We start from the raw sequence: 22,094 nt of genomic DNA, 5'->3' as shown, positions 1-22,094 counted from the left end.
CAGTCTGTCGGTTGCTCCCCCCACCCCCTGCCACCGGTGCCACCAGCTCGGGGAGCCCTCTGTACCACGTCCGTGAGGCGGGACAGGGTGAAGCCTCTCAGAGGCCGGCCCAGCAGAGCCACCCTGTCAGTGCTGGCGGAGCAGCCGGTGCGGAGGCCCAGGTGCAGAGGGCGGAGTGCGGGCTGGGACCCCGGCCGGTCCGGGAGCCCTGACCACCATCCCGCCCCCCACAGGCCTGAGGATCCGGCTGTTCAACTTCTCCCTGAAGCTGCTGACCTGCCTGCTGTACATCGTCCGTGTCCTGCTGGACGACCCGGCCCTGGGGATCGGATGGTGGGTGACCTGTGGGCCCGGGGCTGGGCCTTCTTGTGGGCCCTCTGCCGTTACAGAGGCCGATGGGGTCCGCACAGGGGTCCGTGCCCGGTCCCTGTGCCCAGGGCCTTGGGGAGTCCTTCCTTCCCCTGTGGGGCCCCACCCAGCATCCCTCCCCAACAGAGCCATGGCCAGGACGCTACCCTCAGGCTCCAGCTGACCAGCCGGCTCAGCATGGGCGGAAGGGTGTCCTTGTCGTGGACGACGGCTGCGTTTGCAGCCACACCCGGACCTGGACAAAGTTCTCCTTGGGGGTCTGGGATGCCCCCTCCCTACTCGCCCAGGGGTGTGCAGGGGGGTCTCAGCGAGGGTCTCTGGCTCCCTCAGCAGCTCCTGCTGGGCAGGCAGGGGTGCCAGGCCTCGGTGGGGGGAGGATGAGAGCCTCGCGGTGCAGGGAGGGCGTGTGCCTCGCGGTGCAGGGAGGGCGTGTGCCTCGAGGTGCAGGGAGGGCGTGAGCCTCGCGGTGCAGGGAGGGCGTGAGCCTCGCGGTGCAGGGAGGACGTGCGCCTCGCGGTGCAGGGAGGGCGTGAGCCTCGCGGTGCAGGGAGGGCGTGCGCCTCGCGGTGCAGGGAGGGCGTGCGCCTCGCGGTGCAGGGAGGGCGTGAGCCTCGCGGTGCAGGGAGGGTGTGAGCCTCTTTCTTGGGGCTCCTCCCGGTTCCCCTTGCTCCTCCCGGCCCACCTCCCCATCTGCTCCGGGAGCCTCTCTGGACTCCCTCATACCCGATGTAGGATTCTGGAAGGTTCTGGAATGGTCCTCTCTCTCCTGCTTCCCTCTTTTGCTCTTTCTGGGGGGTTTCCCCAGCTTTCTCTCCACCCCTCTAGTTGAGATTTTCACTTCTGCTCTTGTGTTTTCTGATTTCCGAGAACGCTTCATCTCCAAGTGTCGCTCCCCCTGCAGGTGCCCTGCCATCAGCACCTCGGGTTTGTCTGAAACGCTTTCCTTTCTTACAGTTCCCCCTTCTGTTCAGTCTCTGCTCCCCTGAGCTCGCGTTGAAGGGACTTCCTCAAGCGTCTGGCCACTCACACTAAGGTTGGGCTCTCGGAGGCCGAGGGCCCTGCGGTCAGGGTGTGTGGCCAGTTGGTCACCACCGTCCCCTGGGTCTGCCCGGCTCCTCAGAGCAGATCCTTCCCCTCTTCCCTGCAGGGTAAGGCCTGGCCCCTGGGCTCCTGCAGGCTGAGCTGGGAAGGAGGCCGGGGTCAAAGTTCACAGTGCAAGCTTATAGTTACCTCCCCGTCACGTGCAGCGGAGCAGGTTCCCCAGGCCAGACCCTCACCACTCCTGAGAATGGACCTCCTGTCTTCATCGGGAGTGCGGGAGGACAGATCCCACCGTGGTGGTTTGAGAAGGAAACCGGGGTTCTGACTCTCAAAGCACTTTCCTGGGTTCATCCCACCTTCTCCCACTCCCAGAGGCATCTGGGACATCTGGGATCTACAGGGACCAGCTCTGTGGTATTCATTGCAGAGCGCCTGGCACATGACGGGTGGGTGGGAGAGCGAATGGATGGGTGAGGGGGCTGGTAGATGTATGCGTGGGATGGACGGACAGGTGGGTGGATGGATGGAGGGATGAATGGATGGATGGATAATGGATGAATGGGTAAATGGATGAGTGGATAGATGGAGGATGGATGGGTGGATGGAAGGATAAATGAGTGGATGGAGGGGTGAATGGTGGATGAGAGGGTGTATGGATGGATGATGGAAGGATAGTGGATGGATGGATGGATGGGAGGGTGGCTGGCGACTTCTATGGGCACTGAGTTTGCAACAACAGGCTCAGGCTTAGGAGGAAGTGGGTCAGTTGAGAAAGAAGGAGCAGGGAGCTGCCCATCACCACGGGGCTCTGTGCGAGTGAGGTCCTGTTGGCCAGTGACCGTGGCTTTGCTTGTAATCTGGGGCAGAACTAGCATGTCTGCCAGGCCCCTGCCACCCTCCCAGTGATGGGCATCCAGGTGGCTTGGGGAGGCTTGTCCTCGGGAGTGACTTAGGGACATGCATCTTGGAGTCGGCACCACGGGGCAGGGGCTCGGCTTTCTCTTCGTGTCTCACGCACGTTGTCCAGCCTTGTTTCGGCAGCTCTGGCCTCCAGGAGGCCCTGAGTGCTCCATGGTCCATCTCTGGCCACGCACAGCCCTTTCTCTGCCGGCAGCCCAGGTGGAATCCCCGTTCTCTCCTGGGCTCCCCTCTTGTGTTCTCGCCCGGCATGCCCCTCATCCGTTAGAGACCCTCTGAGAGCGTCTGCAGGGTGCAAGCAGGCTGCCTCGTCCCCCAGGTGTTAGAATACAGACGCCTATCTGAGTTGTGGGGTCCTGGCCCTGGTTGGGGAGAATGTGCCCCCCCTACGCCCTAAGCCCGTGGCAACCCTGGGAAGGGTCTGGTCCCTTTGGGGGCGGTGCTAGGAGGGGCCGTGGCTGGCCAGCTCCGTCTCTCCACAGCTGGGGCTGCCCGAAGCAGAATTACACCTTCAATGAGTCATCCTCCGAGATCAATTGGTGAGTTTGCCACCCAGCTCCCACTCAGAGGCCCAGGGCCGGGTTGGGTGGACAGAGGGTGACACTGCCCAGCCCCCCGGGATAGATGCCCAGCCGCAGCCCATGACCCTCCTGGGATCCCTGGGCCCTGGCCAAGCAGCGGGCAGTGGCGGGGTGGCCCCTCAGGGTACAACCCCAGAGGCCCAGGAGCAATCTAAGAGTGACAGCAGGGGTCACCGCCAGCCGGCTTGGCCCAGCCCTCATGGACCGTGGGTGGGAGGAGAGATGCAGCGAGGACCTGCCGGAGGGTCGATCGCTGCCTCCGCAACTCACGACCCTTTAGCCAAAGAAAGCAGGCGCCCAGTCAGGCAGTGGGAAGTGACGCCAGAGCGACGGGGGTGTCTGGTCCACAGGTTAGGACGTGTCCCAGGGCCTTGGCCGCCTTCTTGATGGAGGCTTCTCCCTTCCAGCCTCCCCAGACCCAGAGCCCCCTCTGGGCCTTAACCTGCGCCTACGCCCCTCCCCTGGCACCCGCGGCCCAGCCTCGCAGAGCAGTCCTGGTCCTTTGCAGCAGCAGGACCCAATGTACCAGACCCCGAGCACTCTGTCCCCAGCTCCGCAGCTTCTCCCACTCTGGCCCGGTCGCCCTGTCCCTGGAAGGCACACACAGCTGGGGTGGAAGGGACACGCCAGCCCCTCCCTTCACACCCGGCCCTGGAAGCCTCTCCTTTCTGGGCCTGTGACTCGGAGTGGCGGCCGGGGAAGCTCCTGAGCCCGGGCCTGACTCTCAGCCAAGCAGCCCTGAAGGCCTGGGGATTTCAGAGTCTCTGTCCCTCGGCCGAGGAAATAACTGCCCAACGCCTCCACTGCGGCGGGGGCCCTCCCACCCCACAGAGGCCCACGGGGGTCAGGGCCTTGGCCGTCTGGGGTCTGGCTCTGCCTGGGGAGGGTGGGCAGGGTCAGCGCTGAGCGCGGCCACACAACCCCTCCTGCTGGTCTCGCCCCAGCCTTTGTCCCCAGGCTGCGTCGGGGCAGGGACACCACCCCCCCCGCAAGTCACTCCCCTCCCCTGCTGGGTTATGGACGAGGACCTGAGGTCAGAAACTGGGGAGTGTGATGGCCAGCACCCCTGCCCCTGCAGGGACAGGCGTAGGAGCCTGTCCCCGGGAGCCCAGACGAGAAGGGGAGGCCACCTGGGCCAGCTGCGGACTCTGAGCCCACGGCCCGTCCCCAGGGCAGCCCGCTTGGGCCCTGGCCTCACAGGCCCCGCCCTGGGGCCCCCTTTCCCGGGGCCCCTCCCCTTCCCTCCTGCCCTCGGCCCCTCCGTCCAGCTCCAGCAGCAGCCTGCGGTCCGTAGAGGCCCAGGGCTCACCTCCCTCTCTCCCCAGGGCCCCCATCCTGTGGGTGGAGAGGAAGACGGCTCTGTGGGCCATTCAGGTGAGTGGAGGCGGCACGGCTCTGGGGGGCCCTGCCCGCCGTGGCCCCGCTCACCGGCCCCTCCCCGCCCAGGTCACCGTGGCCGTGGTCAGCTTCCTGGAGACCATGCTCCTCACTTACCTCAGCTACAAAGTGAGTGCCCCCCGCCCACCGCCTGGCCCTGCCCTCCCCCCGCACCCCTCCCCCAGCCCCACCCTGGGCCCCCTCCCCGCCCACCTGCTCTGAAGCCGGCCCCCCTGGCTCCCCAGGGCAACATCTGGGAGCAGATCTTCCGCGTGGCCTTCGTCCTGGAGATGATCAACACCCTGCCCTTCATCATCACGGTGGGTGAGCCGCCAGCTGCGGAAGGGGGCTGCCGAGCCCCGCCCCCTGACGTGTGTCCTCCACAGATGTTCTGGCCGCCGCTGCGGAATCTGTTCATCCCGGTGTTTCTGAACTGCTGGCTGGCCAAGCACGCCCTGGAGAACATGATCGTGAGCCGGGGGCCGGGCAGCTCTGGGCAGGGTGGGCTCCCCCCCGCCCCGCCTCGCCCCTCCCGCTTCACCCCTGCGAGGCCCCCGGGACCCCAGGGCACAGCTCGCCATGCCCTGGCCCTGTGGAGAGCTGGCCAGCTTCCTTCAGTGCCTAGGAGGCCAGGTCGACCGGTGGACATATGTGTCTCTGTCACCACGAGGTGCCCTCACAGCTCCTTCCTGACCAGCCGGAGCCCCAGCCCTTATGCCCCGGGAGAGTCACCCAGGCCTGTCCCTGCCCCTGGAATCATGGCTGGAGGAGGGAGAGGGTGAAAGTGCAGTGAGCGCAGGCGGGGCCCCGAGACCCAGGGCCACGGGCAGACCCTGCGCTGAGGTCTGAGCAAGGCCCCTGTTGGCAGGCAGCACAATGACTGTTTTTTCCCAGGGTGCCCCTCCCCAGCCCAGGCTCCCTCGGGTCACCCCCATCCCAACTGCAAAGTGAGGTGACGGCGCTGAGGTCACGGCCTCTGGCCTTTGCCCGGGGTCCTCCCCTGGCATGGCAGAGGCCGGACAGGGAGACCGAGAGCTGAGGTCAGGTGGAGCCGCGCCACGCCCTTCCCCCCACCCCCACCCCCCGTTCATTCATTCTCGTGCATCTGGGACATTAGGGGGCGGGGGAGGGCCCTGGGCTCCGACCAGTCCCTGCTCTGCCCCCGATGGCGCCACTTCCCGCAGAACGACTTCCACCGAGCCATCCTGCGCACCCAGTCGGCCATGTTCAACCAGGTCCTCATCCTCTTCTGCACCCTGCTGTGCCTCGTCTTCACGGGGTGAGTCCCTCCCAGGCGGCCGCGTAGCCGGCCCTCGCGTCCAGAAAGCCGGGCTGGAAGACCGGAGGCAGCTCAGAGCCCCTGTTCCTAGGCCAGAGCTGCCAAGTCCGGCTCCTCTGGGGCCCGGGGAGATGTGGTGGAGGAGGGCACTGGCTCCTGGCTGGGGGGGCAGGGGGGACCCGGGGGGACCCTCGGCTCGAGGTCCAGCTGAGAATAAGGTCTGGGAGCAGCCAGGGGGCTGAGCGGAGAGCCCGCCACCCCCGCATGTGCCTGTGCCCCGAGCAAGGACGCGGCAGGTCCCAAGGCCATGTGCCTCCCACCTGCCCTCCCCCACGCCCCCCGACACACGCACACTCCAGCGGAGCAGGGCGGGGTGTCCGCGGGGTAGGAAACGCCAGGGTGGTCCAGCCTACCCCCTCCCCGCAGCCAGTGCGTCCAACCTGGGGAGGGCCCCGAGCACCGCTGTGTGCTGCGCCACGGTGTACGTGGGGATGGGACGCAGGGCCACGGCGGGGGAAGGACTGTCCACCTCTAGCTGGGCGGGAGGCTGAGCATGCCCCGCGCCGTCTGACCTCCTCGGGGAGGACGAGCTCCGAGGTGGGTGGCAGGTACGGGCTCGCAGCCTGGGGGGCCCCGCCCACCCCCGCTGACCTCAGACCCACGCTGAACCCACGCAGCGCCGTGTCCGCGCTCACGTGATGGGTGTGCCGGCCCCGCAGGCCGGGGTCGGAAAGCGCAGAGCTGGACCCAGGCCCAGGCTGGGGCGCCGTGTCGGCGACAGCTGACGTGCTGTCGCGGGCAGGCCCAGCCTCGCCCCAGGAGCCAGGGCGGCCGAGGCCCCGCCGCCACCCCCATCCCCGGTTCCAGGACCTGCGGCATCCAGCACCTGGAGCGCGCGGGCGACAACCTGTCCCTCCTGACCTCCTTCTACTTCTGCATCGTCACCTTCTCCACCGTGGGCTACGGAGACGTGACGCCCAAGATCTGGCCGTCCCAGCTGCTGGTGGTCATCATGATCTGCGTGGCCCTCGTGGTGCTCCCGCTGCAGGTGGGCCCTGCCCGGCAGGGGGCAGGAGGGGAGAGGAGGGCCGCCACTGCTGGGAGGGGCCGCGAGGCCGACGGGGGCACGGGGGGTGCGGACGCCGCTTCATGTGGGGCCTGCCCGGGGCCTCCTGGGCGTCTGTAGCTAGTGAGGCCCGCAGCCGTCAGGACAGTGAGGGGGGGCGTCCTCAGACGGCTCCCCCAGGTCCCGTGCGGGGTGTGGAGCGTCAGGGGCTGCCAGGGTGTTCCGTGGGCTGGGCATCAGGAGTCCTCAGCCGGTGCAGCAGCAGCAGCTGTCAGGACCGTGTGGGGCATAGCTGCTTTCCCTGTCACCTGTCAGCAAGGCCAATCTGCCGGCTGAGCCACGCGTGTTTAGATACGACAGGTAGAGGCCTGGAGAGGGGGCCAGTGGTTGCAGGCACCCCCAACCCTTCAGAGGGCAGGAAAAGGCCCAGGGAGGGCTCAGGATGGATTGGGGGAAGCCAGACCCCACGGGGGACACTCAGGATTTAGAGGGATGGGGCAGGGGAGGTGCCTAACTGTGGCTGCAACAGGGGCCAGTCCACCCCGCGGGTCCTCTGCTGACCCTGAGTTCAACTCCCCACCCCCGCCCTGCAGCTCGGAGCCCCCAGCCGACACCCCCTCTTCCCTGCTTCCCCCTGGTCCGGAGCACCCCCCTCCAGGAAGGCCTGCTGCATGCGAGGGACACCCGTGGGCCGAGAGCCCTAAACAGAGGTCTCACCCCCATCCCCGTGCTCGCCAGAACTTGCCTTCCTGGACCTGGTTCAGCAGTGGCCTCCTCCCTGTCCTCCCCACAGTCCCTCCCGGCCCCAGCAGAGCCCCCTCAGGCCACAGAGCACCTCAAGGCGGGCCGTCCACTTTCCCAGGGCCCTGGCTGCTTTTAGAATCCATGTTCACATTTTATTATATTTTCATACACTCATGTTTTCTAAATCATATTTTTAATATTTTAGATATCTAAATTTATATATGTTAATTACTTTTTGTTATAAGTTAAGTTGCATTTTTAGTTATATAGTTATGAGTTACGAACATGGTTATTTGTTTTATGTTTTTAATTCTAATTAATCATATTTCTTTAAGTTTAAAATTATATTTTTACGTTACCATCTGGAACTTTTTCAAGCATGAAAAAGTCCGTCCCACTCAGGAGCTACATCAGGAGAGAGAGGGGACGGTCTCCCCTCCCCGGGGCAGGTTGTGGGGCTGGGGGCTGTCACCCGTGTGTGCGCCCCCCATGAGTGCACAGAGGGGTCGTGTGTAGTTTCACGTAAACGGTGCCAGGCAAGCTGGCTCCTGCCCCCTGGCACCCTGGACGCCTCCGCAAGGCTGTGCCCTTGTCCCACGGCTGCGGAGCTTCTGTCCCCGCGGTGCTCTGGCCCCCACGCTCCTGGCGGGTGCAGGGGCCGCTCAGAGCTGGCGCCTACATCCCATCACCCGGGCCAGGCTGGCGCCCAAGCCCCAAGGAGAGGGAGGCCGCAGGGCCCGGCATCAGAGGCACAAACCATCCTCCAGGGCTAGTGGAAGGTCAGGACCAGCGAGACTGACTGATGTGCTGTCAGTGATGAAAAGGGAATGTCCCAGTTAGCGTCCTCCGTTCTCTCTTTAACCACGTTCACCAGTCAGCGCCCTTAGAGACGGTGACCACGAAATGCCCACCTGTAAATGTCCCTCGCAGAGTACAGTGACGACAGCTGACAGCATCCCCCCCGCTCAGGGCTGAGTTCCACACATCAGCGCGGTGCTTCCTGCAGCTGCCGGAACAGAGCGTCCCACAGGCGGCGGGTGGGTGGGGGCGTAAACAACAGAAATTCACTCTCTCACAGTCCAGAGCCAGAGTCTGAGACCGAGGGGTCAGCAGGGCTGGTCCTGGAGGCCTGAGGGGAGGCTCTGCTTCCGTGTCTCCAGCTTCTGGTGGTGCCATGGTCCTTGGCGTCCCGGGGCTCGTGGCCGCATCCCTCTCAGCTCTGCCTCCGGCTCCACGCGGCTTATTCCTGCACCTCTGTGCCCTCTCCTCTCGTTACGGGACACCGGCCGCTGGACATAGGGCCCACCTTAATCCAGTGTGACCTCGTCATGACTCATTACGCCCTCGGAGACCCTATTCCCAAATAAGGTCACGTTCGGAGGCCGACGCCTGTGACATGGGAGGCCTGAGTCCAGGTGTCTGCCGTCAGAGCCACAGTCCCGCACAGGCCTCAGGAATCACCCTGGGGTCTCTGGCCCCTCCCACCAGGGCCCAGTCCTGTGCTTCGAGGCCACAGGGCCTCGTCACTGTAACCTAGTAGGTGCTCAATAAATTCAGTGAGGAGGTGATCTCCCCTTAGCAAGATATAGCACATCACCCAGAGCAGGTGAGAACCAGAGGGAGTGGCTGCTGCCATCCATTTAAAATTGTGTGGGAAAAAAATGAACGACCTCAGTGCTTTCACGGGGTCTGGCTGTCACCCACAGACGTGAAGTCAGACAGTAGCGGGAGGCCCTGGGCAGGTCAGCACCCCAGTCAGCTCCGTGGAGCCTGGAGTCCCCTCTCCGCCAGCCCACCTTTATGAACGTGTCACTGTCCTACTTACAAAGGGCTCTCAACACCCAAAGCTCACAGCCAGGAAGCGTGGGCCAGGGTGGACGGCACCCCCCAGACGGCAGCCTCGAATCACCCACACCCTTGACGTGGGCTCAGAACCATGGTACTCAAAGTTCTCCTTCCATGCCGGGCATCTGGGTCCCTAATTCTGTGGCTGAGACTTTTCTAAGACACGTTTCCAGGTTTCTCCAAAACGTGTCTCAGGTGCTGATGGAGACCCAAAGGTCTCATAGTTACCTGGATGCTCAGAGCGTATCCTTCAGCATCCACTAACGGTTGCCTGGCCTGGGAGCTGGACCTGCCGCATCTCTCACTGCCCACACACTGGCGGGACCGTCCATTCTGCCCCCTTGAGTGACCTGTGCCGCAAACCCCCGTGGTCTTCCGAGACGTGGTTGGGACGCGCTTCCGTCCTTGCCCTGCCGCCTCCGGCCTTCGTGCCCGGCAAGTGCTGCCAGCCGCCCGCCCTACTCTGTGCTGTCGCAGCTCCCGGAGCCCCAGGCCTCCCGGAGCTCACATGCTCTTACCTGCAGTTTGAGGAGCTCGTCTACCTGTGGATGGAGCGGCAGAAGTCGGGGGGCAACTACAGCCGCCACCGGGCCCAGACGGAGAAGCACGTGATCCTGTGTGTCAGTTCCCTCAAGATCGACCTGCTCATGGACTTTCTGAACGAGTTCTACGCCCACCCCCGGCTGCAGGTGAGGCCCCGCCCATGGCCCCACCCCCAGCTGCAGGTGAGGCCCCCACCCACGGCCCCACCCAACCCCAGGGCCCCCTGAGCTCCCTGGGCCTGGGTTTCCCTGCCTGTGCGGTGGAGCCCCGGTGGTCTCCCACACTGTGGGGATGGGTCTGTGAGGTCCTGCCTTTCCCTCCTGCCAGATACACCATCACAGAGAAGGCTGGGGCTCCTGAGAGGCGACTGGTGTGGAAACACTAGGGAGGAGGGTGGGCTGGAGCCACGCGAGCCTGCGGGCAGGGCTGACCCCATCCTACCTGCAGGACTACTACGTCGTCATCCTGTGCCCCACCGAGATGGACATCCAGGTTCGCAGGGTCCTGCAGATCCCGCTGTGGTCCCAGCGGGTCATCTACCTCCAGGGCTCCGCGCTCAAGGACCAGGACCTCATGCGGGCCAAGTGAGCGGCGGCGGGGGTGAGGGTGCGGTACTGCGCTGGCTGGGGGTGAGGGTGCGGCACCAAGCCGGCCTCAGCGGCGCCTGGAGCACAGGCAGTCCAGGGAGGGGCCCTCAGGCGGGCAGCAGCTCCCTCTCTGTGCCAGTCACCCACCCGGGTGGGCCAGGCCCCCCGCTGACCCCTGCAGGGCCGCCTGGGCGAGCCCACCAGCCTCCTCTCCCACCTGCCTGGCTGTTCATCTGGGGGCTTGGGGGCAGCTGCCGCTCTGAGTCAGGTGGGAAGCTGAGGCTGTGGGCAGGTTTTCTTCTGAAGACAAGGTGACTTGAGGTAAGGAGGCTGAGTGAACGGAACTTTCCAGAATCTGCTGCAGCACACTGAGACACCCCGGAGGCTCCCCCATCACCCGTCAGGATTTTATTCCAGGGCCTGACGTAACCTTCGAGGTGAAATGTGGGTTGTGTGGAAGCCAAGTGAGCAGGAGGCCCGGCAGCCGGGTCCCCCCCGCAACCACCTCCTGAGCCTCGGGCCCCACAGGCTCGCCCAGGAATCAAGGCCCCAGACAGGGACAAGTTGGGGTGCCGGGTGACGGGGTGGGAGCCGCCAGGCCCCCCAGCCCTGGGGCGTGGACAGTTTCTCAGCCACCCTTTGTGCAGTCAGGGGCTCGGGGGGGCACGAGGGGAGCAGAACGGGTCATCCCCCAGGCCTCGGGCAGCCTGTCCCGGGAGAGGACGGGCCAGCGGGCAGGGTTCAGCATCTCTGCCACCAAGTGGGCCCTTCACTCCGTGCCCCAGCCCCACCCCGGGTTAGCGGGGGCCCGTCCTCAGCCCATCCAGGGCTGGTCAGAGCGAGCTGGGGTCTCGACAAGGCCCAACTCTTTCCCTGACGGCCGAGACGGGAGCACCACAGATGGCCCTGGTGTTTTGCAGGATGGACAACGGGGAGGCCTGCTTTATCCTCAGCAGCCGGAACGAGGTGGACCGCACCGCAGCGGTGAGTGCCCCCCACTGCCGCCCACCACCTGCCCGCAGGCCGGGGGGAGGGCGCCTAGGGGCAGAGCCCCTCCCCCAGCCCGCTGCTGCCCGTCGGCACCGACCGTGGCCTCCCCGCCCCAGGACCACCAGACCATTCTGCGTGCCTGGGCTGTGAAGGACTTTGCCCCCAACTGCCCTCTCTACGTCCAGATCCTCAAGCCTGAGAACAAGTTTCACGTCAAGTTTGCAGGTATGTTTGGCCCGGAGGGGGGCGCCTGTGTGCTCACGGGTAAGCGTGCCAGGGTAGGGGATAGAGGCAGAGCCCATGCAGGTTCTGCGCCTGGGCCTGGGCATCAGCGAGGGCGGGAGCACTGTCTGACGATCACCTCTGTGGGCATAATGCCCGAGCTGGGCACCTGTGCCGACCCCTGGAGGGGACGGGCGAGCAGGTCTGTGCTGGACACCCGGGGGGACAGTGAGCAGCCCCCCCGCCCCCAGCCCTGGAGCTCTCGGCCAAGCCCGGAGACGAGCACGGCAGAGCGGAGAGAATGAACAGGCTCCCAGGGGCGGGGCACTGGGTGGGGCTGAGCAGAGGAGGGAGGGGTTCTGGGGGGCGCTGGGCAAGGGGGCGTCTGCCCTGGGGCAGCAAGAGCCGTGTGGTGGCCCTGGCGCCCCTGCCCACAGAGCACGTGGTGTGTGAGGAGGAGTGCAAGTACGCCATGCTGGCCCTGAGCTGCGTCTGCCCGGCCACGCCCACGCTCATCACCCTGCTGGTGCACACGTCCCGCGGCCAGTGAGTGCTGCTCCCAGGACCGCGCAGCCAGGGAGACCAGGGGGCTGCTGGGCGAGCGGGAGGCCTCCAGGGGACCTGTGACGGGAGGGGGACGAGGCCCGGGGACACGGCAAGGGTGCCGCAGCGGGCGGCCGCCGAGGACCCGCCGAGGAAACAGCCGGTGCCTCGCCGAGCGAGGGTCGGAGCCGGGGGGTGGCCTGGGGGCTGCTGGGAATTGCAGGCGGGGCCCAGAGGGTCTACGGCGCAGAGGGCCGTAGGGGCAGCGGGAGAGTCCTGGGATTTAGGCAGTGACGGGGTCCGGCGGGGCTTGGTTTGTAAGAGACGGTGCGTTGGGCATTTGGCACCTGGGCTGGGGTCCCAGGCAGAGCCTGAGGCGAGGGGCTGCCCCGGGACAGAGGAGGGGTGCCGTCTTCTCTCTGGGAAGACCAGGCTGGGGTGTGGGGGGCCCCGACGGGCGGCCCTAGGGGAGGGACCAGGCGGGGGAAGAGGACGTGGCCCGGGGCTCCTGGGAGGACCCACAGGCCGCAGAGGCCAGTCTTGACTCTGAAGCATTTTGACACCTCTAATAATCAGACCGTTGTGTTTACAGCTTTTTAAGACTGGCCAAGGACCCATCAGGCCACCCAGGTCTAGTCTCAGCCAGACGGGGAGGGGCTGGGGTCAGGGGTCACGCTGGCTTCCACCCACACCGGCAGAAGCCACATCTGGGGGCACCATAGCCCGGCTGGGCGGGGGCAGCCGTGGGGGTGACACCCTCCCCCGCCCCAGGGAAGGCCAGGACTCACCGGAGCAGTGGCAGCGCATGTACGGACGCTGCTCGGGCAACGAGGTCTACCACATCCGCATGGGGGACAGCAAGTTCTTCGGCGAGTACGAGGGCAAGAGCTTCACCTACGCTGCCTTCCACGCGCACAAGAAGTACGCCACCCCCCACCCCGGGTCCAGGCCAGGGTGGGAGGAGTGCGGGGCGGGGTCCGGAGGCTGAAATGCGCGTGGCCCGTGCCCGCTGCAGGGTGGACCAGCGGGGCCTCAGGGTCAGACATCACGCCCGCTCAGCCGTGAGACCCGCACGGGGCCCCTCTCTCTCTCTCTCTCTCTCTCTCTCTCTCTCTCTCTCTCTCTCTCTCTCTGAGGCTCCCTCGAGGCTGCCCCCGGTGGGTCTCTGCGTCGAGTGGGAAGGCATCCCGACACCCATGAGGGGAGGGCTGCACTGTCAGCCCCCAAGGAGCCCAGGAGAGGCAGCTTTGGGCCCCATCGAGCCCCAGCCCTGTCCGCTCAGGTACGGCGTGTGTCTCATTGGCCTGAAGCGGGAGGAGAACAAGAGCATCCTGCTGAACCCGGGGCCCCGGCACATCCTGGCCACCTCCGACACCTGCTTCTACATCAACATCACCAAGGAGGAGAACTCGGCCTTCATCTTCAAGCAGGAGGAGAAGCAGAAGAAGAAGGGCCTCGCGGGGCAGGGGCTGTACGAGGGCTCGTCCCGCCTGCCCGTGCACAGCATCATCGCCTCCATGGGTGAGGCCGAGTCCAGCTCCCGGCGGGAGGGCGGGGCGGGGCGGGCGGGGCGGGCGGGGGACCCACCCAAAAGACCCAGGTGCTCAGGCCTGCAGCGTAACCCCGGGCAAGTCCCGTCTCTCTGGCCTCAGTTTGCACATCTGTCCCGTGGGGGCTTCCTGCCTTCCTGTGGGAACCTGTGTCGGCATCGATGTCCAAGTGCCTGGCCGGGTGAGACCGCCCTGCGTCAAGGGTCACTGGGAGCCTCTGTCCACCTCCACTCCGGGAACCCCTGCCCCCAGGACAGACAGGGGAGGGGCTTCCAGCCAAGTTCAGCCGCTCTGTTCCAGGGACAGTGGCCATGGACCTCCAGAACACAGAGTGCCAGCCGGCACAGAGCGGCGGAGGCAGCGGGGGCAGCAAGCTGGCGCTCCCCACGGAGAACGGCTCAGGCAGCCGGCGGCCCAGCATCGCGCCCGTGCTGGAGGTGGCCGACAGCTCGGCCCTGCTGCCCTGCGACCTGCTGAGTGACCAGTCGGAGGACGAGATGACGCCGTCGGACGAGGAGGGGCTGTCTGTGGTGGAGTGAGTGCTGCTGGGGCTGGAGGGGGAACAGGAGCCTTCCACGGGAGAGGGGAGGTGCAGCACGTGAGTGCCCGGCGCCCAGGAAGAGGCAGGCCGGCGGCGCTGGTCCTGGGTCTGCCCCGTGCTCTGAACAAGGCTTCCAAGCAGCTTCCCCGGAGACCTTGTTTGGCAAGTGGAATCTTCTGGGGACCCAGCTCGTGGACGGGAAGGCCAGGCAGTGCCCGCCCTCAACCCTCGTCCTCCCCTATCACGCCCTGGGCGGCCAGGCCTCAGTGCCACGGCCTGCTTGGCAGGGTGGCTGCCCTCTGAGCGTGGTCTGCAGAGGTCACAGTCAGGGGAGCCCTGGGTGAGGTGCCGTCCGGGCCTGGAGGCCACTGGCCCATCCTGAGCCATCATGCTGCCCTGGGTTTGGGCCCAGGTCTTCCTCTGAGATTACGAGACAGAAGAGACCCCAGTGTGTCCCCAGGTCTTGGCCACTTGGCCTCGTCCGGGACAGACAGGTGGCGCCCAACCCCAGGGCCACGGCCAGCCGCCGGCCTGCACAGCCGATGCTTCCCAGCTGGGCTGTCACTGCAGCCACTCTCTGCTCCTGCCTTTGCCCCGTGGTGGAGTAAACGTGCTTTAAACACAGGCTGCCGGGGACTGGCTCTGAGATCGAGGGGCCCAGCAGGGCTCCTGCACACCTGGGGCAGGTGGCGGGCTGGCCTCGGACGCCACGTCCCTTAAGCCAACCGGAGGTGGAGCGGGAGGCTAGCACCTCTCCAGGCGGCCTGGGGGGACAACCATGGCAGGGCGACCACCGCGTGTGTGTGCGCGGGGCACCGTGGGGACGGCGGGGGGAGTACAGCCTATGGGGTGACCAGCCTGGCCCAGGGGAGCCAGTGGAGCGGGGACCACGGGCCAGCGTCTGCCCCGGTGTTGGGGTGCTGGGGGCACCAGGGGGTGATGGGCCGTCAGAGCCCCTTAAGGTTCTTTCGTGGCCTGTGTAAGCTCGTGTGTGTGTGTGTGTGTGTGTGTGTGTGTGCACGTGCGTGCGTTGCATGCAACCTCACCTGGCCCAGTCAGGTCTGCGGGGGTCTGGCACCCACCCCCGTGTGGCAGCCTAGGGCCCGAGGGCCGGGCTGAGGCTCCTGTCTCTCCCCCCAGGTACGTGAAGGGCTACCCCCCCAACTCGCCCTACATTGGCAGCTCCCCCACCCTGTGCCACCTCCTGCCCGTGAAAGCCCCCTTCTGCTGCCTGCGGCTGGACAAGGTGGGTCACGGCAAAGCTGGGGAAGGGGCAAGGACGCGCCGGGGACGTCCCGGACCCGTCTGCCCTCCCCGACGTGTCTGTTGTAGGGGCGCGTTCTCTCCCTCCCGTATCCACGCGCGCTTGCTGAGGCGAGGGTGCCCCTCGTACCCACCGTCCACTCACCACGACCGGCCTGGCCCGCAGCCCACACTCCACTCGCCCTGTTGTCCCAGGAGCCCTTGCTGCCTTCCCGGCCAGAGCCACAGCTTGTCTCCCTCCATCTGGACGCTCCCTGCCCCTCCCCAGGGTCTCTGGGCCTCCGTGTTTTGGGTTTGGTGGAGCGTCCCTGGGCGGGGGGCGGGGCGGGGGGGTGACTCGGCCCCTGTGTCGGGGGCTGGACCCCCCAGAGGTACCACGTCCTCCTGGAGGTCTCCCCGTGATGCTGCCTTAGAGCGCGTGGTACGGGTGCCTCGCCCACCCAGTCTCTCTGCTGGAGGAGCTGCTGTTTGGCCTTTGCAGTTAGGACGTCGTTTGTGGGGAGATGCATGGGGACCAGGTACACGAGCCGGTCTTGACTGAGCTCCCCCCGATGCGTTTCCGCCCCAGCCGACGGTTCGCTGATTCCACTTCCTTCTGTCAGCTTTTCACTGGGAGAAAGCGCTTCTCCTTTCTTAGCCACTTGTGTACATCAGTGTGGCCTCACTTGTTCACTCAGAGGGTAAACCAGTTGGTCGTTACTCCTACACTGGCATTCCATATGGATCACGCTGGTTTTGACACGTGGACTTTTGCTGGTGGGTCCTCAGGCTGGCCTCCCGGTCCTTCCAACATGTCCCCTCATCTTTGAACGTGTCCATGCCTTTGAACCCACGGTGCCCCCCGCCCCCCGCATCTTGTTCCTGCCTTGCTCCAGTCCTGGAACCCACTGCTCCTCCAAGAAACCTGATTCCTTTTAGTGGAAACCACGTTTAGAAATAAGGTCTGGGCACTTGGTGTGCTCACTGCTGCTTTGTATCTGAGTCTCTCCACGCAGAGAGCTAGAAAGTGTGTGTACACACAAGCACATACGACCAAATGTGTATGCACACAACCAAATGTGTATGCACACGACCAAATGTGTGCACACGCACACACAACCAAATGTATATGCACACGACCAAATTTGTGCACAACCAAATGTGTGCACACGTGCACACATGACAGTGCGTACACACATGACCAAATGTTTGCACACATGCACACACGACTGTGTGTAGGCATACGACCAAATGTGTGCACACACACAACTCATCTGTCCGTATCTGCATCTGCTAAGACCGTGTGCTCGCACAGATTCCTCCCTTCCCTCCTGGACGTGACCTCTCCCGCAGTGGCCCCAGGTCACACTGTGCTCTGTGCGGCAGGCTGGTGGCCTGTAGCCCCATGAGGCCAGGTGGCTGGCGACCAGGTGCCATTTGGCCGAGGACTCCACCCCAGCACCCTCTCTCCCTCCCTGGTGGCTGATTCTGGCGTCTCCCCCGCAGGGCTGCAAGCACAACAGCTACGAAGATGCCAAGGCCTACGGCTTCAAGAATAAGCTGATCATCGTGTCGGCGGAGACAGCGGGCAACGGGCTGTACAACTTCATCGTGCCGCTCCGGGCCTACTACCGGCCGCGCCGAGAGCTCAACCCCATCGTGCTGCTGCTGGACAACAAGTGAGGGGCAGAGGGCACCCCAGACCTTCGGGAGGCAGGGGAGCAGCCCCCGGCCCTTGGCAGTGCTCCACCGTCCTCCCGCAGGGCTTCTCCTGGCCCTACTGGGTCCCCACGACCGTGAGCCCCCAGGGACCAACCTCCAGCACTGCTACCCCAGAGGCCTGGCAGCCCAGAGGCCGGGGTCCAGCCGAGGCTGTCCTGAACCCTGGGCCCTCGGTTTCCCCGTGGGTACAATCAAGAGCAGCCCCACTGGCCTCTAAAGGCGCCCCTGGTCCCACACGCTGCTTGCCCAGGTCAGGGCTGGGCTGGCGGCAGAGCAGGGTGGGCGCCTCCAGGACCTGCTGTGCCCACAGGCCTGACCACCACTTCCTGGAGGCCATCTGCTGCTTCCCCATGGTCTACTACATGGAGGGCTCCGTGGACAAGTAAGACGCCGCTCCGCAGGGGGACCCCTGCCCTCTCCCCTCCTCCCCGGGCGGCCAGGGCACAGTGGGAGGGGGCAGGACGCACCCAAGGCTGTCTCCCCGCAGCCTGGACAGCCTGCTGCAGTGCGGCATCATCTACGCCGACAACCTGGTGGTGGTGGACAAGGAGAGCACCATGAGCGCCGAGGAGGACTACATGGCCGACGCGAAGACCATCGTCAGCGTGCAGACCATGTTCCGGTGCGACGCGCAGGCCGCCCCAAGCCCCCCGCCCACGTCCGTGACTGGGACCCGCCCTGAGCCCCCCGCCCACGTCCGTGACTGGGACCCGCCCTGAGCCCCCTGCCCACGTCCGTGACTGGGACCCGCCCTGAGCCCCCCGCCCACGTCCGTGACTGGGACCCGCCCCCCCGCCCAGGCTCTTTCCCAGCCTCAGCATCACCACGGAGCTCACCCACCCGTCCAACATGCGGTTCATGCAGTTTCGTGCCAAGGACAGCTACTCTCTGGCTCTTTCCAAGCTGGAAAAGGTGAGCAGCCCCGCCCGACCTGCCGAGCTGAGGGCTTCAGTCCCTGCACCACAACCTGGAGGGAGTGGGCGACTGGGGCCATGGGAGGCCTGCGTGCCTGCCCTCCTCCGGCCAGGGGGCTCAGACCTGGGCTCAGCCCCAGCGTGAGGCTCTTGAGTGTGTAGCCTGGAGGCCTCAGGGTCATCGGCCACGAGCGGACATTGTCCCCCTGAGGCTGGGCCTAGCCCGGCCTTGTGTGGGGGAGAGGGTGCCCATCACGCCAGAAATTACTAGCCCAGGTGACACCGGCCCCGACACCGCGCCCAAACCTGAACTGTGTCCGTTCTGTCAACTGCCCATCAGGGACGTGCTCGTCCCGGTACAGACGGGGTGGGGGATAAGGGGGCACAGCGTGCCTCAGGTCACACAGCAGTGCGGTGGGACAGCTGAAGTCGGCTGTCTGCTTCTCGGGCTCCAGGAAGGGCATCAGCTGGGCTCAGGTGTGGAGCCCAGGGACACGGGCGGCGCGGGCCTGGTGGTGCTGCCCTGGCACGTTTGTGGGCCCCAGGCCGCTGCCCGGGTCAGTGCAGCACTACCCTCCACCAAGGAGCAGGGCCGTGCTCGGGCTGCCTTGGGTGAAACCAGGAAGCAGGTGGGCTGCCACGGAGGAGACCCTGGCCACTGCGGTCGGGAGCAGTGACCATTCCCTGGGAGCCTGGGCTGAGGTCCTTGTCAGGGGACGGCTTACACTTGCGTGGCTGACCCTGTGCCACACCGAGGAGGACACCCGAACGGCCGCTCCCCCAGGCCAGGCCTGGCCACCGACAGCAGACAGAGGGACAGCATGGGAGCTCTGAACCCAGACAGACAACGGAAGTGAGTTTCCCCAGGAGGCCCGTGGTGGCCCTGGAGCTCCTTGGATGGCAGCCGGGGGCCTCAGTCAGTGGCCCGGGAGCTCGGGCCGTCCTGCTCTTGGAGGAGGCTTGGCCTGCACCCCACACGACGGCCCACTGGACCCCCCTAAACGCCCCCTTGCAGTGACCCGTGAGCTGAGACTCCCTCCACTCAAGGCTGGGCCATGCCTTTGGAAGTCGGCCTCAGCAGCCCCCGCCGGACTGTATCCAGGCGCTCGGGCCAGTCTGATCCAAGCACGGGCAGGGGTGACCAGCACAGAATTGGGGTCAAGGCTGACATCCTGGCGCTGGTCCTCACTTGCTGCCTTCCCTCGAGCAAACCCAATTCCCCACAGGCCTTGCACCCCGACCTGTTCCGGAGGTGGGCGTGAAGTAGGTCCGTCAGCAAACACCCAGCAGGCGTCCTCCCACTCCCCTTTCCTTGCACGGCAGACATCGCTAACCCACCTCCCGCCCCCTCCCTCCGTGGCAGGCATCACCACTCGATCGCACCTTCCTCTGCAGCAGCATCGCCAGGGGCAGGTGCGGGCAGCCCACTCCCCACCTCGTGGGTTCACGGTGGGAGCCCAGTCCTGTGGTTTGTGATCTGAAGAGAAGTCAGGAAGTGAGCACGTGTGACCGTGGGCGGCTGCAGCCTTGGGCGCTTGCTGGCTGAGGTCCACTTGGGGCAGGGCTGAGGATGGGGCAGGGGGGCGGGCAGAGCCACGTGATGCCACCAGTCTCGGGAGACGGAGCTGGCGCGCCCACCCCGCGCAGAGTGGATTCCGCGGAGGATAGGGAGGGAAGATGGGATCGCGCTGTACATACAACCTGCGTAAGACAAGTCCTGTTAAATGAGTAGAAACTGAAGGAACGCTGGAAATATTCCCAGCATTCAGATCAACGTGCTTCCAAGAGGTCGCACTGGCACTGGGGGGTGATTCAGGCGCAGAGGGTGGCGTCCGTGTCTCCCTGGAGGGTGTTTTCAGGAAGATCTAGAGTCGGGGCTCCCCACCGCATCCCAGGACACAGGCTCCCGGTGGCGTCATTGTTGTAACAGTCTCAGCGCCTGTGACAGTGACCTCGGCCGGGAGCCCATTCAGACTGGCTCCCCTTTGGCAGGGCCCCAGACGCCCGTCCAGTCAGGCGCCTGCTTCCCTCCAGCCGCGTGGTTCTCAGGAGGGCTCGTCCTCATGTGTTCCCATGTTTCGCCGTCGCGTGCGACCTCGGAGCTCGGCTGAAGCCTCTGGACCCTCCGCGGCCGCTACAGCGTGGACAGCATGAAACCAGGGCCCTCGTTCAGGAAGCAGGAAGGTCCTGTGAAGCCACTAAAACGTCAGGCCTCTTCCTTCCTCCTCCATCTCCCGACCCGTCCTGGTTCTTTTCTTCTCAAACCGTTCATTGTTCTGAGTGAAGGGAAACTGACAACGTTAATGATCTCGGGAATCCTCCGTTTGTCCTCATAACGTGCGCCCTGGGCTCTGAAGGCCGCCGTGGGAAGACGCAGCCTGGAGTCACCACGCCACGTGGCTCTGGTTCTGCGGCTCTTATGTGATAACGCACTGTTTCCCTCCTGGATGCCCGCGTGCCGTCCAGCGCGCCCTCGGGCTCCCTGCTGGTGGGGAGGGACAGAGGTGAGGCCTCTTTCCCCCGGCGTCTGTCGGCCCCGCCGTCCAACCTTGCAGCAAGGAGCAGCCCCAGTGAGAAGGGCCACGAGAGGGCCCTTGGTGGTCTACGAGGCCCACCTTGTCTGTCTGTCTGAAGCATGTTCTGGTCCAGCAGGAAGGACAGTCTCACGGGCTCGGAGCCACCTCTCAGCCACAGGCCGAACTGGTGCGGTGGGGACAACGCCCCCAGGAAGCCCCCGCCCTAGCCCCGGAACCAGCACGGGGTGGGGAATATGAATCCATGAAGGATCCTGAGAGGGAGGGGGCCCTGGTTCACCCAGGGGCCACACGCCATCACCAGGGGCCTTGCAAGAGGGAGGCCGGAGGTCGGCGTGGAGGTGGAGGAAGGGCCAGAGGCCAGGGACGTGGTCAGCCTCTGGAAACGGCGAGAGGGGGAGGAAAGGGTCGTCCTCTGGGGCCGCTGGCCGGAGCACGGCACTGTGACGCCCGATTCCAGCCCCTGAAATCCGTTCGGACTTGCAGCGTCCAAAACCGACAGGGAGTAAACGCGTGTGGTTTTGAGCTTCGGGGTTTGTGGTCGTCTGTTCCACGGCCACGGGAGCCGTACACAGTGGGTCTAAGGGACCCGCGTGGGGCCTCGCGACGCCATGCACGCAGCACAGGCAGACACGTCTATCTCTGCTCACGCGCGTGCCCTGCCGTCCCCTCCATTTCGCTGACGGACTCGTGCTCCGGGGTGCAATTACCGCAAGGTTTAGGGTTCCGCGGTGGCAACGGCAGAGCATTAAGCCAAGCACAGGCCCCCGTTTCTTCCCAGCAGAGCCCGAGTCCTTACCCCCGGCTCTGGCCCCCCGTGTGTCTGGGGGGACGCGTAGCTGGGTGCTCGGCCTGTGGTTGGCCGTCTGCTGTGTGTGTCCACACACTCGCCCTGCACATGCGTGTGCATGTGCACACACCCCGTGCACGCGGAGGCCCCTGGGCTGCCTGCCCCGCGCGGCCGCGGCCACGGGCACCAGCCAGTCTGAGCCCCTCGTCCTGCAGAGGGAGCGGGAGAACGGCTCCAACCTGGCCTTCATGTTCCGCCTGCCCTTCGCCGCCGGCCGCGTCTTCAGCATCAGCATGCTGGACACGCTGCTGTACCAGGTCAGCAGGGGCGGGGGGCCGGCGCCCGGCGTCCAGTCCCAGTCCTGAGCCACGTGCCCCTCGCTGAGCCTCCAGCCCTTGGGTCCCCAGGAGGCCGGCCAGGACTGGGCGGCTCTGGGCCCCATCCCTGCCGGGGAGCAGCAGGGGTCCACCCGAGTGTCCCCGGTCCTTTCCTCCCAGGAGAGCGCTGCCTGGGGTCGGCTCCCGGCAGCCTCTGGGTTTCTGATCCCTTTTGACCTAGTGAGCGGCCCCGGCCAGGAAAGGCCGCCGGCTCTGTCTGCTGGGCGCACCGCATGGGAGGCTGTGGGTGCCCCGCGGGCGTGTCCAGGGGATGCGGAGGCAGATCTGCCCGCACCGCCCTGCCTCACCGCGGCCCCTC

General features: G+C 65.7%; 1 protein-coding gene across 1 annotated transcript in view; it reads left to right on the top strand.

The window, feature by feature from the left end:
• The window catches only part of KCNT1 (potassium sodium-activated channel subfamily T member 1), a gene marked incomplete at both ends in the record, with an annotated part of 66,871 nt that overhangs the window by 38,272 nt on the left and 6,505 nt on the right, over nt 1-22,094 (top strand). Inside the window, 22 exons of the mRNA XM_079705870.1 lie at nt 234-333; nt 2,775-2,867; nt 4,235-4,283; nt 4,356-4,415; nt 4,532-4,606; nt 4,673-4,756; nt 5,471-5,565; nt 6,433-6,613; nt 9,745-9,909; nt 10,211-10,347; nt 11,271-11,334; nt 11,457-11,565; nt 12,000-12,108; nt 12,877-13,026; nt 13,388-13,626; nt 13,956-14,190; nt 15,337-15,442; nt 16,945-17,117; nt 17,471-17,542; nt 17,648-17,782; nt 17,961-18,072; nt 21,614-21,715. Coding sequence (XP_079561996.1) covers nt 234-333; nt 2,775-2,867; nt 4,235-4,283; nt 4,356-4,415; nt 4,532-4,606; nt 4,673-4,756; nt 5,471-5,565; nt 6,433-6,613; nt 9,745-9,909; nt 10,211-10,347; nt 11,271-11,334; nt 11,457-11,565; nt 12,000-12,108; nt 12,877-13,026; nt 13,388-13,626; nt 13,956-14,190; nt 15,337-15,442; nt 16,945-17,117; nt 17,471-17,542; nt 17,648-17,782; nt 17,961-18,072; nt 21,614-21,715 — 2,645 coding nt within the window. The remainder of the gene's footprint in view (nt 1-233; nt 334-2,774; nt 2,868-4,234; nt 4,284-4,355; nt 4,416-4,531; nt 4,607-4,672; nt 4,757-5,470; nt 5,566-6,432; nt 6,614-9,744; nt 9,910-10,210; nt 10,348-11,270; nt 11,335-11,456; nt 11,566-11,999; nt 12,109-12,876; nt 13,027-13,387; nt 13,627-13,955; nt 14,191-15,336; nt 15,443-16,944; nt 17,118-17,470; nt 17,543-17,647; nt 17,783-17,960; nt 18,073-21,613; nt 21,716-22,094) is intronic.

The sequence above is a fragment of the Hyperoodon ampullatus genome (genome assembly GCF_949752795.1).
Source record: "Hyperoodon ampullatus genome assembly, chromosome: 6".
NCBI classification, from domain to species: domain Eukaryota; kingdom Metazoa; phylum Chordata; class Mammalia; order Artiodactyla; family Ziphiidae; genus Hyperoodon; species Hyperoodon ampullatus.
Note: the sequence above shows the minus strand (reverse complement) of the source record. Positions and strands in the feature narration are given on the sequence as shown.